The sequence below is a fragment of the Vanessa cardui genome, chromosome 16 (genome assembly GCF_905220365.1).
Source record: "Vanessa cardui chromosome 16, ilVanCard2.1, whole genome shotgun sequence".
Classification (NCBI taxonomy): Eukaryota; Metazoa; Arthropoda; class Insecta; order Lepidoptera; family Nymphalidae; genus Vanessa; species Vanessa cardui.
The window spans coordinates 1331734-1346675 of record NC_061138.1 but is presented as its reverse complement, the minus strand read 5'-3'; the positions used below and the strand labels follow the sequence as shown (position 1 = coordinate 1346675).

Here is a 14942-nt window from a genome sequence, read left to right as displayed (position 1 = left end):
AAAATTGAAAATAATGCATTATACCTTTGTAACCGTTTTTTTTAACCAAACCGTTGCAGAACGATCCAATTTCAAAAATTGACATTTACGTTCGGAATCCGTTGATGGAAAAAAATAGAAACTGTGTCAAATTGGTAAAAAAATCTTGTCATTGTGACAGAGTATCTTGTTCGGGAAAATATGACAGTTCGAAATACGAATGAGGTAATGTGAACGCGAGATCGAACGTATTCTTTTTTTGAATCTTTTGTTTAAAATAAGAACACTCTTTTTTCCATAATGGCGCTTACAGCATTGACATTTAAAATATCTTGTTGACTGCGTAATATCGGAAAAGCCTTGCAAAATGTGATTTCTTTATAGTAGGAGAATCCCTTTCGTGTCTGCAACTCATTATATTTGTGCAAGCATGCATGCGACGTCATTCTGAATGCTTTTACCTATGAAATGTCAAATATTATTTTTTTTTTTTTTTTTTATAAAACAGTAGACAAATATCTATGGTAAATGAAGATATCAATACATAACTATTAGGATTTGAATTCTTAAACTATTAAAGATTTAGTGACACGATGGTGTCCTTTTACGTTAAATTTTATAAAACAATTATTATTTATATAATTTAACATGTGTGAGTGACTTTCGTGCTCACAAGGTATAATAGTGTGTGTGTGTGTGTGAGAAGTGAGAACTTAGAAAAAAAATTTCAAATGAGATGATGATGATATGTGACAAGTTATCATAAATGAGTATAAAAATACCTAAATTTAATTTAAATAGATGCACAACGCGACGAGATAAAAAAGATACGTAAATACTCAAAAAATGGAAAAGACGTAAATGTGTCTGAGATTCAATTCATGATTAAAAAAGTAATTAATTACAAAATTAGTAAGATATATCAATCTTACTAATTTTTTGTTACTTAAGCTGTTTTTAATTCTATTTTTACGGGTTTAAGGATTACGATATGTTATATTTTACTTTAGAGTATCTTTCGACTTTTTGTCGTCGATTTTAATGCACATTGATTTGGGTATTTTAAATTAAATGAATAATTCATTCTGCCGACGGTCCGTAATAGAGAGGTATAAATTAAAAAATATGTACAAATACTATCTATATAATACTCAGAAGTAAACCGCGTTAATATTACAGATAATATTTTATTTTAATTATAATAAAAGCCTTACTTACAAAGCGTCATACCGACATAATTCATTTAATGGTTTTTCCTTTATTTTACGATTGATATCGTTTCAAATACTGATAATTTATTTAAGTCTTTCTTATAATTTTTGGTAAATCCTCGATAACATTAAATTCCTCAATTGAAGAAATAACAATGATTAACTATGTATGTCGAGCCGAGATGGCCCCGTGGTTCGAACGCGTGCATCTTAACCGATGATTGCGGGTTCAAACCCATGCAAGCGCCACTGAATATTCATGTGCTTCATTTTTGTTTATAATTCATCTCGAGCTCGGCGGTGAAGAAAAACATCGTGCAGAAACCTGCATGTAACTAATTTCATAGAAATTATGCCACATGTGTATTCCACCAATCCGCATTGGAACAGCTTGGTAGAATATGATCCACACTTTTTCCTCAAAGGGGGAGGAGGCCTTAACCCTGCAGTGGGAAATTTACAGACTGTCATTGTTGTTAACTTATTCGAAGCAAATCTGAATTTAAATGTATATTATATACAAGTGTTCTTCACACACAACGAATTAAGCACATGAAAATTTAGTGATGCTTGTTGGTTTGAATCTGCAACACATCGGTTAACCACGGGGCCATCACGGCACAAATTAATAGCGAAATCCTCGAGATTTTTTTATGCATTTTCTCGTACAAAATACCAGGCCGGTCACTCGATATTGGACTTTAGCCTTTGAGGTATCTGTTTACTCTTAAACATCCCACATTCATACAATATTATGTATCTTTTTTTCCTTTATGTTATACGATTTACATCTATTTAAATATCTTTTTAATTACAGGTTAAGATTATTTAATTATTATAATTTGTCCGCAAATTCACTTTGCTGACAAATGACTGAATTTGTTGACCGATTCGTAGGACCTTGTAATCTTAAGCTTTATAGACTATTAACTATGGAAAAGCACATCAGGCAGTCAAGCAATATGAAAACAGGACTTTGACAAAGATTTTGAGCTACTATATATGTATACGGCATTCCATAGAATAGTATTATTCACACCTGACAAGTATAGCGGTAGATTTACAAGAGGCAATGATTCATTGGCTCGACCCACTTGTGACGTCACACTCCAATCCAAGCGAAAAAAATACTTTATCGCTCTGGAAATAAAATTCAAAATCGTTTATCCACTTTTAATTGATATATTGTAATTATGTCATCAAGAACTTGACATGTAATGAGATTATCGCGTTTGTGATACTATTATTTTAATTAATGAATTCTTTCTGACCGCTTATCTATAGGCTGTGTATATATATCTTGTTTATTTTTTTAGAATAAAAAAAAATTGTGATGAATGACGTCAATGTGACATATTGAATTCTCGGTAGTTCAAATATGTAAACTTCAACGAAAGATGAGTTGTTTATTTGCTGAGATCGTTCGCATAGAACGGTCTGTTTGGGTCACAGGTTCAATTCAAGGGAACACATTATTGTGTATGAAGAATAAATAATAAATATGAGACAACATCACATACATTACTCTGATCCCAATGTAAGTAGCTTAAGCACTTGTATTATGGAAAACAGAAGTAACGACGTAACCACAAACACCCAGACCCAAGACAACGTAGAAAACTAATGGTAATCTACATCGACTCCGCCGGGAATCGAACCCGGGACCTCAGAGTGGCGTACCCATGAACCGGTGTACACACCACTCGACCACGGAGGTCGTCAATAGACATAACTAGTAAGAAATATTTCTTACTATTTATGTCTATTGACGACCTTTAATAGATGCTAAGCACTCTTATGATTTAGGAAGCATGTTAGCTGTTGTCATCTGCGCTCTCCGTTCATATTTAAATTCAAATTATGTTACCAAGACCTAAATTTTATATTTCAATACATATTTATTTATTAGTTTTTATTAATTAAATAATATTTCAATGACAACATAATTATCTATATTCATCACAAAAGTTACATAATACAATTGAATTTATAATTAAGAGTAATGTTATTTTTTTATTTAATTCGTATTTTAGTAACGATAGATTTATAAATTTGTTGAAAATTAAACCGAAATATAAAAGATATAAGGATCAAAATTTTAAAATTAATGTCTACGTGACAGCGTAGCCTGTTGACTGTTTAATATAACAATGTCATTGACGTCGATTTTTTTTATTAAATTTATAAAAAATAACTCGTAATGCGATTCTGTTAGGTATCCCTTATCTCAAGTGTAAAATGATTACAACCACCAATCTTTGATACGGCATTTTGATCCTTACGTCCTATATATTTTATCATTTTTATATTCAATGTTGCTTTTTTTATTCTTATATTTTAAGCTTGAATTCTGTTGTGAGTTTTGAATTTCTTCTATATTTTCTACCCCAGCTTGTTACAATAAATCTTTATGAATTAAAATTGAATGAATTATGAAACCCATTGTGTTGAAACTTCTTTAAGTACCCAAAGAGGTTTCTGTCACAAAAGGACGAAACTAAGACATTTAAAATTAACAGGGCTAAAATAAAAAAAAATAAAAATGTTGATAAAGATAACAACATAATATAACAACTTCAAAATGCCATACCCGGTTAAGTTGGTTGTCGATAATTACACTTTTCTGTTTGTTTTTTTATAGTCAATTTATCACAAATGTTTTTCTCGATTAAATATATTGCACAATAATAAATAATCCTTTGTGTTTATAAATAGTATTAAGTAAGGTCAGTTTTTATATCCAACTGTTTCTTTCCTAACATCTTTAAGATATAATTTATTTAATAAATTAAGGCGAGTTTATTTTCATCCAGTGTGCATAATAGTAAATACTAGTTTGGTGGTACAAAATCTGATGAGTTTTTGGTACCTAGTCTCTCCAAGAAAGACATTTTATAGTTATTAAGCCTAGGCTGCGTTGTCCATATAAATTGAATGTTTTTTTTTTTATATTAGACAAAGAATTGTCTAATATAAAAAAAAATTACTCGTTCAAAAAATTAAGCAAATCGTTCGTCAAGATGACCAAGATGACGATTATGAATAAATATACACTTATATAAAAATTCTCATTTATAAATCATTGGTAGAGCCTCGACTATAATATATGAGTAATATAATTATATACAAACAGACATATAAAGCGAAACAAAGGAATTCTGTTGAACACAGAGCTAGCTTTAGCCTTTGTTCATCATCTCAAACGTACTAACGCGTTAGAACTATTTGTATTTACTTAGTATTTATTTGATAATAAATGCCGAGCGGCTGAGAAAATTAAACTTATGAGGCAGTTCAACTGACATTTATCTCAATTGATATATCTGGACTGGCTTCGAATGGAAACAATAAAAATTGTCAGCATTTTGTCCACTGTCCCACTTCTGGGCTATGGTCAGTTGTTAGAGATAGCGTTGGAAACTCATTTCAGCACGCGGCTTCAATTTTGGCGGAGAACGATTCTTTGGACGTTTTTTTTTTATCATTCTTAGGAAGTAAGGATTTCTTAACAAAAACTTTAACCAGAATATCTTGAAATATTTGTTATTCCTTTAAGCAATAATAAAATTAGAAACAATAATAATAATAATATTCTCATTGATATCCAACAACCAACCCGCATTGGACTAGCGTAGTGGAATAATAAGCAACAAAATTTATCTACAATAGGAACGAGACACTAGCCTATAAGCTTATATTTATTAAATTAAAGGTTTCCAAGATAATTAAAAAAATACAGCCGTAAACTGTCATCAATAAAAAAGAAATTGACATTCTAAAAACAAATACCGTTAAAAAAAGGTCTCAAGAGATTGGTCACTTCTTTTGTTGAGCATTGAATTGAACTTGAATACTAAAAAATTAAAAAAAAAAAATCAAAATCCAAAGAGGTTTTAACATGAGGAAATGAACTAAACAAATACAAAATATAAAGGAAGGTCAATGTTCCATGTGTTTTTAAAATGAATACAATATAAATAATATTATCTTAGAGATATCTTAAAATGGTTTGTTTTTATTTTAATAAAAAAAAACATCTCTGTTTGATATTGGAGGATAAGTTCCTAGATTTTTGTTTATATGACTTATAAATGACGCCTATATCAAATAAGATGACGTAATGTCACGTGGGCAACTTGAATATGTTAATTCTCACGATATTAATATATGTTTAGTTTGAATTTACAATAAATTATGACGAATAACTATGACTAATGTTTCTTAAAATTTTCACTCCGTATGAACAATCTAAGTTTCCGGTTCCGTGAAGTCAATAAATTATATATATAGAATAGGTATTCGTTTCAATAATAAAATTCCCCAAGTATTTCGGAAATAAAGTTAAGAAAAATGCGCAGAGAATTAGTATTTTTCAAAAAACATCAAAGCGTCCAGAGAAAGGGGCATACCCTTTAGTAGTATACATGGTTCTAATTTTGCACATGTGCGAAGCCGGGGCAGATCGTCAGTAGTATAAATATTGAAAAAACAACAAGAAATCCGTTATATAAATAATATTATAATTAAATTGTTTATCCGAAAAATAAAATACATCCAGGGATTATACAATAGAGTTTCGATCTGTATATTACGAAAACAACAACAACAACAACTACAGGCCTCCTCTCCCTTTGAGGAGAAGGTTTGGAACATATTCCACCACGCTGTTCTAATGCGGAATACACATGTTTTTCAAATTTCTATGAAATTTGTCACATACAGGTTTCCTCACGATGTTTTCCTTCACCGCTGAGCACGGGATGAATTATAAAGACAAATTAAGCACATGAATCAGCGGTGCTTGCCTGGGTTTGAACCCGCAATCATCGGTTAACATGCACGCGTTCTAACCACTGGGCCATCTCAGCTCTCTGCTTCGAAAACAATTACGCGGTCCGTTCTTATCAATAAATAATCTGTTAAAATAAACTTATTATATAATAAGAGCGGTATTTTGATAACCTTTAGCATTGGGGTAATCGATTCGATGATAAAGTACGTCACAGTACGGTAAATTACAATTTACAAATTAAATTAATATGTTTTAATCTCGCCTTATTTGTAATATTTAATCTGTGGATCAAAACAAACTTGCACAATATTTATGTAAGTTACTTTATAAATATGCATATAATGCAGTTAATAATATAAAAGCTTTAATTTACCATGAAGTTTTATAGTTACCAATATTTAATGATTTCTAAAACATGCAACGTTTTTTTTTTATAAAACTATTCTTACAGCTGAATGCATCAATACCTTGTAGCGTAATACTTAAAAAAAAAGACGCGCGATTGCCCGTCACAGAGACTTCGGTTTACTTTTTGGCGCGAAGTTTGTGTGCCTCGGATATACAATTCCTTCTACCTTTTCAAATTTTGTCTTTTTAGTTATTTGTTTTTTTTTCTTAGGTCATTGCATTTTGGAAGTGTTTATCGCGTTCTGAATGAAAATTATCAATAACGTAAAAAAATAAAATTGCATACAAAAAATAATTAAATCTTGTAATCTTTATGTAATCTGATTATTGGCATTACTTTCATTGATTTGTAGCTTGTGTTAAGTTTGTTGAAGCTTATTTTAATTTTATTAAATTAAAATTTTAAATATGTATGTACTTTTTATTGTTAATGGTAATTAAATTAGGAATAAGCTGATTATGATTTTTTGTATTATTAGATTGTTTTTCCGAGTAAAGACTTTTGAGCTGTTTGGGTCGACAATATTAGTCTCACCTTCTATGTCCACATTTTCTCCACTGGACGACTCCGACGAGTCGTCTTCTATCTTCTTCTCTGTAACTATTGTCATGCTGTTCTCTCCGCAGTCGTTGTTTTGAGATCTCTTCTCCGTCACGGAATGGAACTGTTGACAGAAATAAATCATAAATTTTCATATATTTTTAACCCTTATCTTCTAATAGGACTATCATTGTAAATTGTAACACTTTGGAAAAAAATATGATTTATAACTACAAATTTGAGTTGTCTTAGAGACCTATAAGATATTATGTTGAAATATATTAAAATCAGAGAGAAACGAAGTTCTAGAATACTGGAATACTGTTTAAATACGGCTCAGTTTAGGAGTTCTCAGCGTAATCGAATACGAACTGTTTGGTATTCTTTGTATTTATTGACTGGAATAAACCTACTCGATACGATCGGAATCGTGAAAGCCGACTTAGGGATTTTCTGATAAACGCATCCATCAATCGAGGAACGTTAGTAAAAGTCTGCCAAATTATTTTTCCTGCGGTATTTCATCAAAATGGGTTAGAGTATACGATGTTAACAAAATATTCGATTACTTCATTGAAAGAATGTTTGTTTATGGGCGGTAGAATTGCCTATTTTTCGTATGTTTGAAAGACTTGACTTATTTTGACTTTTATGATAGGCGCTACTCGTAACTCGAAAACTATTGATAACTTCTATATAGTGACATACAAGTAAATTGACAGTTTGACGAGGGGGTTGATATTTATATCAGGAATAATGTCTGAATCAACAGTAATATTTGTATTAGAATTTTCTTAATACTTTTAAGAATATGTCATATTATACAAATTATGTTCTCTTATGGTGACATGCCAACTTTTAAATTAGTAAAGATGAAATCTTTGTTCAATGTAGTATAATTGCTTATTGATTTTCAAAAACTGTACGAGCAGTTCGAAAATAATCAGCCCGGGAGAAGGAAGATTTTGACTACGGATTTCCTTAAAATAACTTTTTTTGCTTGAAACTGCCGTAAAGAAGTATTCCCACGGTAATTAAATCTTCCAGAAAATTAATTATATTTTTACACACAAAAATGTTCCTAAATTTTTGAAACACGATATCCGGTGTTCTTCTGAGAATTTATCAAAGAAATAATCTTTGTACCAGCCTGAGTAGTATGAACCTTGGACTTTGGGGTCTGTTTATAAACTACCACATCAACGAGGCAGTCGACAAGACATATTCGCATTAATTCCTTCCATCTATAAATCACGTCTAAGTAATCGTGATCTCAAGTTTTATCGTTATTAGGAATAATGACCTCGGTCAGACTTTGCTTTGGCCCCAATTGCTGAAGATGTATTCACGTGATTTTATTGATGCAATTGGACGATACATACCGAAGGTTAATCTTCGTTAGATGCATTTAGCTTTTGCGAAACCGGTTCGAACTGGATTTTGTAAAATTGGTTTAAACTAGTTTCCATTGATCATGAACTTGATATTGCAGTTCCCATCACCCATGCCATGGCATCCTTAAGTGCCGCTTATCTTGTTGTAATTAATATATTTAGGGTTCCGTCGTGAAATTTATGTACACGATTATTTTTACGTTATAATTTTTTGTACGGAAATATTTTATTTATTCATAAAACAATATAAAAGAAAAAAAATTACAACAACAACAACAGCCTGTAAATTAAATAAAAATTTAAGGAGAAGGTTTGGAACATATTCTACCACGCTTTTCTAATGCGGCTTGGTGGAATCAGTCAGAATTTCTATGAAATTTGATACTGAATACTTCGCTGCCGAGAACGAGATGAATTATAAACAGAAATTAAGCACATGAAAATTCAGCGGTGCTTGCCTGGGCTTGAACCCACAATCATCGGTGACACGCGTTCTAACCACTGGGCCATTACGCCTCTAAAAAAATGTATGTAAGTTTAATTTATGGATAAATAATTTCACTTAAAATTATATATTTTTATTACTTTCACAGCGTGGTCATCCTGTCATTTTGCAAGTCAAGGAAACGCAAGAGGTTGAATAACGCCGCGTAATGCAATTTACCGTTTTTACACTCTGTGCCATAACACTGATCTCCTGTTTTGAAATTATGCTCTGATGACTCATTCAAATGTATCTTAATGTACTTTTTGTATTCTTTTAGAAAAGAGGTTTTATATGCTTATAAATAACACTAACATTGAACATTTTTTTTTTTTTAATTTTTTCAATAAAGTCTTATTCGTGATTACTTTGGATACGAAAACAAAAAAGTAAATTGAGTATTTGACAAATTATAAATCGAAGGCCAATAGACAATATCACTTAATAACGATTTTAAGAAATTTAACTATGAATGAATTACATTTTTTATTTGAATTGAGTACTAATATCTAATGAGGTGTAGTTAGGTTATTACTGTAACTAATTATTCTAATCACTCGATTTCTCAAACGATTACTCGATTTCATTAATAGCCATTCGACGATTAGCCATTAGGAATCAATTAATAAAAAAAAAAAAATACGTGAGCCATTACTGTTTCTATTCGTCTTTTTTAATTATGGAGATTCATTCTAAAACCGTTATTTATTTAAAACAGAATTGTGTTCGAATGGATTTAAATTTAGAATATCAGCAGAGTTGCCAGTCTTTATCGCAAATATTCCATGAAGTCTATTCATTAATCATACGATACCGATGTGTTGCCATTTGTATCAGAGATGTTATATCCTTGCTAGTAATTACACTGACTAACTTACCATTCATACGGAAAGCGATAGAAGCCTTTGCTGTTTGGAATTTAACTGTAAATGGGAAACTACTTCTATCTGTATGCCCGTTCTATTTTTAAATTAACTTGTCTTTGTTCTTGGTCTTGTGACTAGCTTATAAGACATAAATCTCTTGGCTCTAGATTAAAATTGCTTTCCGGGATTTTAACAGGCTTCTCTCAATAAAATTTCAAAGCAAATGAGCTATGTTGACACTCATATCATGAAAAGTGACAACCTCCGTTGTTGAGTAGTGTGGACGGTTTCACGGATACGCCACTCCGAGGTTCTGGGTTCGATTCCCGACCGAGTCGATGTAGAAAAAGTTCATTAGATTTCTATATTGTTTTAGGTCTGGGAGTTTGTGGTACCATCGTTACATCTGATTTTTCATAACACAAGTGCTTTAGCGACTTATATTGGAATCAGAATAATGTATGTGATTTTGGCCAATATTTATTTATTTATTAAATAAGTAAGCGCATGAGAGAAACGGATAATATGTCATACGGCATCGATGTTTCCTTTGATAGTTGTGATACCCTATTATTGGTTGTCTATTTAATCAATGATCTAAATAAAAGTCCTGCATCTAAACTGCGTAAGCGATTACCAGACTAAGGAAATATAGATTGCATTTGTGTTTACGCACACACTGACACACAATAGTATGTATTGTATTGTACTATCTGAGACAACAAACGCCTTTAGACGTCATAACAATTATTGTATTTGTCTTTAGTGTGCTATACCTGAAAGTGTTAACGGCCAGTGTGCCTGGCATCGGTCAGGACATCTCCAATGTTAAGTTATCGATTATAAAAAGCAATAGCATTTTATGACAGTGCAAGTACCTTCTTTATGACTTGTGACAACAGTAACTATTAAAAATATTATTGATAAATGCAATTGACTGATTGTGAATTAAAATTTATTTTATCAAAATAATAAACAAATGCAATATTTTAATAAAGTAATATTTCAAATTGCCTTTTATGTATTTATTATCGCAATAAAAACCTTTTTATTATTAATAATAAAGGAATTTGGGAAGAATATTAAAAAAAAATTATATCTACTTACTTCAAAACAATGTAATGACCGTTTTATTGGCTTTTGTAATATTGTTATAACAAACGAATTTTTTTGCTTACAGATTTTTTTATTAATTTGAACACTTAATGCATTTTTCCTATTTTCATTCGTAACCAAATATAACGTGTGTTTTTATTGTCATAATTTATGTTATTAATTAAACACTTCATTATGATTTAGTTGCAACTGATATAAAAATAAATACATAAAATACACATATGACCTTTTTAACGATTCGTTATAAATATACAATATAACAAAATCACGGATAATATAAATTACAGCAAATGCATTAAGTTGAAGGACAAAATTAATAAACAAATATTATCTCATAAATATTTTACTATTAATCACGAGTTAGTTATTCAGAACATCAATACAAATGTAGTTTTGGGGTTAATTGCATACAGATTTATAACTAATGATGTTGCCATAGAAAAAAAAATGATTTAAATATCGTCTTATGTAAATGATACTTGGTAGTATTTTTTAAAATTTTAAACTGTTTTAAAATAGTAGAAGTATTATGTTAAAAAACTAATCTCACCGCAAATGAGATCTTAATATTTCAGAAATATTAATTTACAGGATACACTATCCACAAAGAGCATCACCGTGAGACTGTTTTAAAAAAATCAAGAGTGAGATTCGAAGGGAGTTTTTACAAAATACATTGCTAGTTATGCGACCCTGGTAGCTTTATGTTATATGATACTCTAAGGGATAATGGTGGAGGTTGTGATAAGGGCTCAGAGAAATACAGAACATTTCATCCTTCGAGTCAGAGTCATTTGTATATATATTGTAGATGGCTTTAAATATAATATATCTGCAACGTTCAAATGAAACGAATCTACGCTAAAATTTTTCACCTATATATTTTTTTAATGGAATTTGAAACTAGATATATAATATATTAAAATGAATTTTATTGCTATTCAATAAACTTCTTTGTCCAGACCACGTTCTTTAGGCGTGTTGTGAGAACACAAGTGTATACATATTAATATATTCTCGTTCACATTTATACTATAATAAGTAGCTACATATATATGTAAAATCAAATTTACTCTAATGTTATAAGTAAACTATTTTCTTATCATATTTAAAAGACGTGACTTATCTTTTATCTTGTATCTTATTAGAAATATATACATTTATAAATATAAAATATATAACGACTTATACTTTGTATATAATTGAAATAATATAATTATTACTTTATTTCCTGAGCCTAAAAATGGAAACATTTTATTCTAGAAGTCTCACAAATTAAAACAAGCTGTCGAATCGTCTATTTATAAGAAATATATAAATGTACATAACAGCTGTTTTGGAGTCTAGATTGTACAGTAGTCAAATAAATGACAAAATATTACATAAAAGTGCACGTGTAATATAAATCACCCGTGCAAGAACAAATGATGTAATCTAAAAACTATTTCTTGTCTATGTAAATGTGCTAAATTATTAACAATGATGTTTTTATTTCTGCTAAGTAATTTAAACAAATTATTTGTATTCTTATTTTAAAATTTAAATCTTACCGATCTTCCGAATAGAAACATTTTTGATTCACGCCTCAAACTCTGGAATTCTCTAGACCCGTAACATTCCATCTCGTCCGAAGCGTACATATGGTTGTAGACGTGTCTTCGCATTTCAATTATTATTTAAATCACAAACAACAATAGAACATTTACGAAAACTTAGAATTTAAAATTCGAATTTAATTTAAACTTCGAACACTCTCAAGAGAGAGCAACCTTCAACAGCACGTTAAAATAACCGACTCGAAAACGGTCGCACAAAAACGTCAACACGGTACAAAAACGTAAAAAAAAAAACGGTTAAGTTTTTTCGACGAAAAATTTCACTCGGATTTTTTGCCCGTCGATTTAACACGACCAACCGTGGATCGATACCGTGGTAAACTAATTGCGAGTCAAGAAATGATTTAACAATAGATTTGCAATAAAAATGTAAACCACGATCATTGTTTCGAAGACAATGAGATTATTTTGTACTAACGCAACAAGTTGTCAATGAGGCTACTTTGTTCCCACAGATGTGCGTAACCGAAAATATGAATTAATTTATTGTTATTTATGATACGGGAATACTTTGTCGAAGATGGGTAATAAATTTGGGTACCGCACGTTCGGTAGCTCTACCAGTGATGGTTAAGTCTTGGACCATCAGCAAAGCGCCTTAGATGGTCGTCTTAACACCATTTTGTGTGAGATTTGAGATCACCAACAGCATGCTGTTTTTGACAGGAGGTTGGTTGTTATGGCATCTATAAGTTTTAATTTGAGGTACAGTGTCTTTATTTTATGTGACTTATCTGAAGATCCAACTTTATCCAACTTTTCGACTTACATAGCCTCACTAACGGTATGATACAAAAAGAAAAAAAATATATGCGAGTAAAACCACGTAGAACAGCTTGTATATAACATATGATGTATGATAAACAATAATGCAAACGTGATATTGTATTTTATAATCTATGTCAGATCAACGAACTCGCATATAATCACAGGAATTTAGATCGAAACATGCAAGATGCTGATAACTCATGCCTTAGTAAGATAAATATTTCATTAAACAATTATGATAATAAATATTGATACAAACAGTTACAGATAGCATTCTTGTTACATTGTGTAGGAAGTACTTACCCGATTAAGCCAAGTTTATTTTTTAATCAATTTATAATAGGTCAGTATTAATTTAGTATGTCCAAACTTACCTATACGAAGGGTAAAAATAGTTCTTTGATTGAAACTAAAATCAATGTTATTGATTCCTTTAAATTTTTTTTGGGTAACTCATACCCATGCAAGCAAGCCTCAAATCTAAGCTGGCTTTTATAAATATATAAATAATAATTAAATATTAGACAATATCACATATATTACTCTGACCCCGATGTAAGTAGGTATAGCACTTGTGTTATGGAAAATCAGTACTAACGACGGTACCACAAGTACCCAGACCTACGACATCATAGAAAACTAATAAGGTTTTTCTCCGACTGAATGACTCAGCCAGGAATCGAACACGGGATCTCGGAATGGCTTACCCATGAAAACCAGTGTACACTCTACTCAACCACGGAGGTCGTTAACTTTTAATAAGCCGATTCTGATTTAGTGACATTATTTCTGGTTAGTTTGTATCCAATATTTCCTACAATATCTTCATCACAAAATTAAATACGTTAATATTTACACATGGTTTATCTTATCATGGCGTTAAGTGTTTCTTTGCTAACATTCGAGTCATTTCCTTATTGTCGTCAATTGCATTAAACATATAATATAAATTATGTAATGCTTTTATTGCGAGTGCTTATATATTCACTTAGACAGTACACCATTTTTATTTTCTCTGCTTTGACGTCTGCTTTGGAAGATGTTAATCTATGTACGTTTTTACTAATTTTGTTTTGTTAGCCAGTATTGCCAGGGACATCCTCAGTTTTTTACCTACGATTTTTACGGCATCAGTTTTAATAATTTACGAATTTGTTGTTTATTTAAGAACTAAAACTATGTAATATTTATTGAAGAAAGTTATTTGTGTAGGGGGCCTCAATTCTCAATAAGTAAACAAGGAGCACATTTGCGGAATCATTTCTACTTCACGCATTTTCAGTTCACATAAGTGAGGGTACTGCTATATGGCTTATTTCTGTCTTCCAAAGTTAAAAAAAAAACCGCCTCTATAAATATTTCTAGGTCAATATTGTATCTAAAGATACTGATCTAAATATTTTTATCGCAATCAAGTTATCTGGTTCATTTCGGTCGCATCGTGTCTTATCATGCGAGATAATGAGACCTACATCTAAGATCACTTAGACATAATACGATTTATAGAAGATTTGCTTTAAGATAATGCGGTCCTTAGATTACTTCATGGTTACATATTACATACATGTTTTGCCCAAGATCATCTCTCGAGGGGAAATCTTAATAGTTTATTCCATCAAGCCGCTGCTGGTTTTAAGCTTAATAATGAATTCGTGATAGTTCTATTCACGGACGTAATTTTACAGAATTCTAATGAATACTAAGTTACCACTAGATTGGAATATATGGAAGAACTTGCAAGGAATTCAGCAGTTAATTTTTGATGTA

General features: G+C 30.7%; 2 protein-coding genes across 4 annotated transcripts in view; one reads left to right on the top strand and one right to left on the bottom strand.

Annotated features, from left to right (window-relative positions):
• Positions 1 to 14942, top strand: part of LOC124536066 (adenylate cyclase type 2-like) — a 225159-nt gene that overhangs the window by 130820 nt on the left and 79397 nt on the right. The window lies entirely within an intron of this gene.
• The window catches only part of LOC124536067 (probable E3 ubiquitin-protein ligase sinah), a 55194-nt gene that overhangs the window by 15653 nt on the left and 24599 nt on the right, over positions 1 to 14942 (bottom strand). The window contains exons 1-2 of one of the 2 annotated variants that reach the window (XM_047112497.1): positions 12342 to 12745; positions 6926 to 7055 (exon numbers count right to left, since the gene is read on the bottom strand). In XM_047112497.1, coding sequence (XP_046968453.1) covers positions 6926 to 7055; positions 12342 to 12455 — 244 coding nt within the window. In that variant the 5' untranslated portion in view covers positions 12456 to 12745. Of the gene's footprint in view, positions 1 to 6925; positions 7056 to 12341; positions 12746 to 14942 lie in introns of those variants that run through there. The other variant, XM_047112498.1, reaches the window with a different exon arrangement.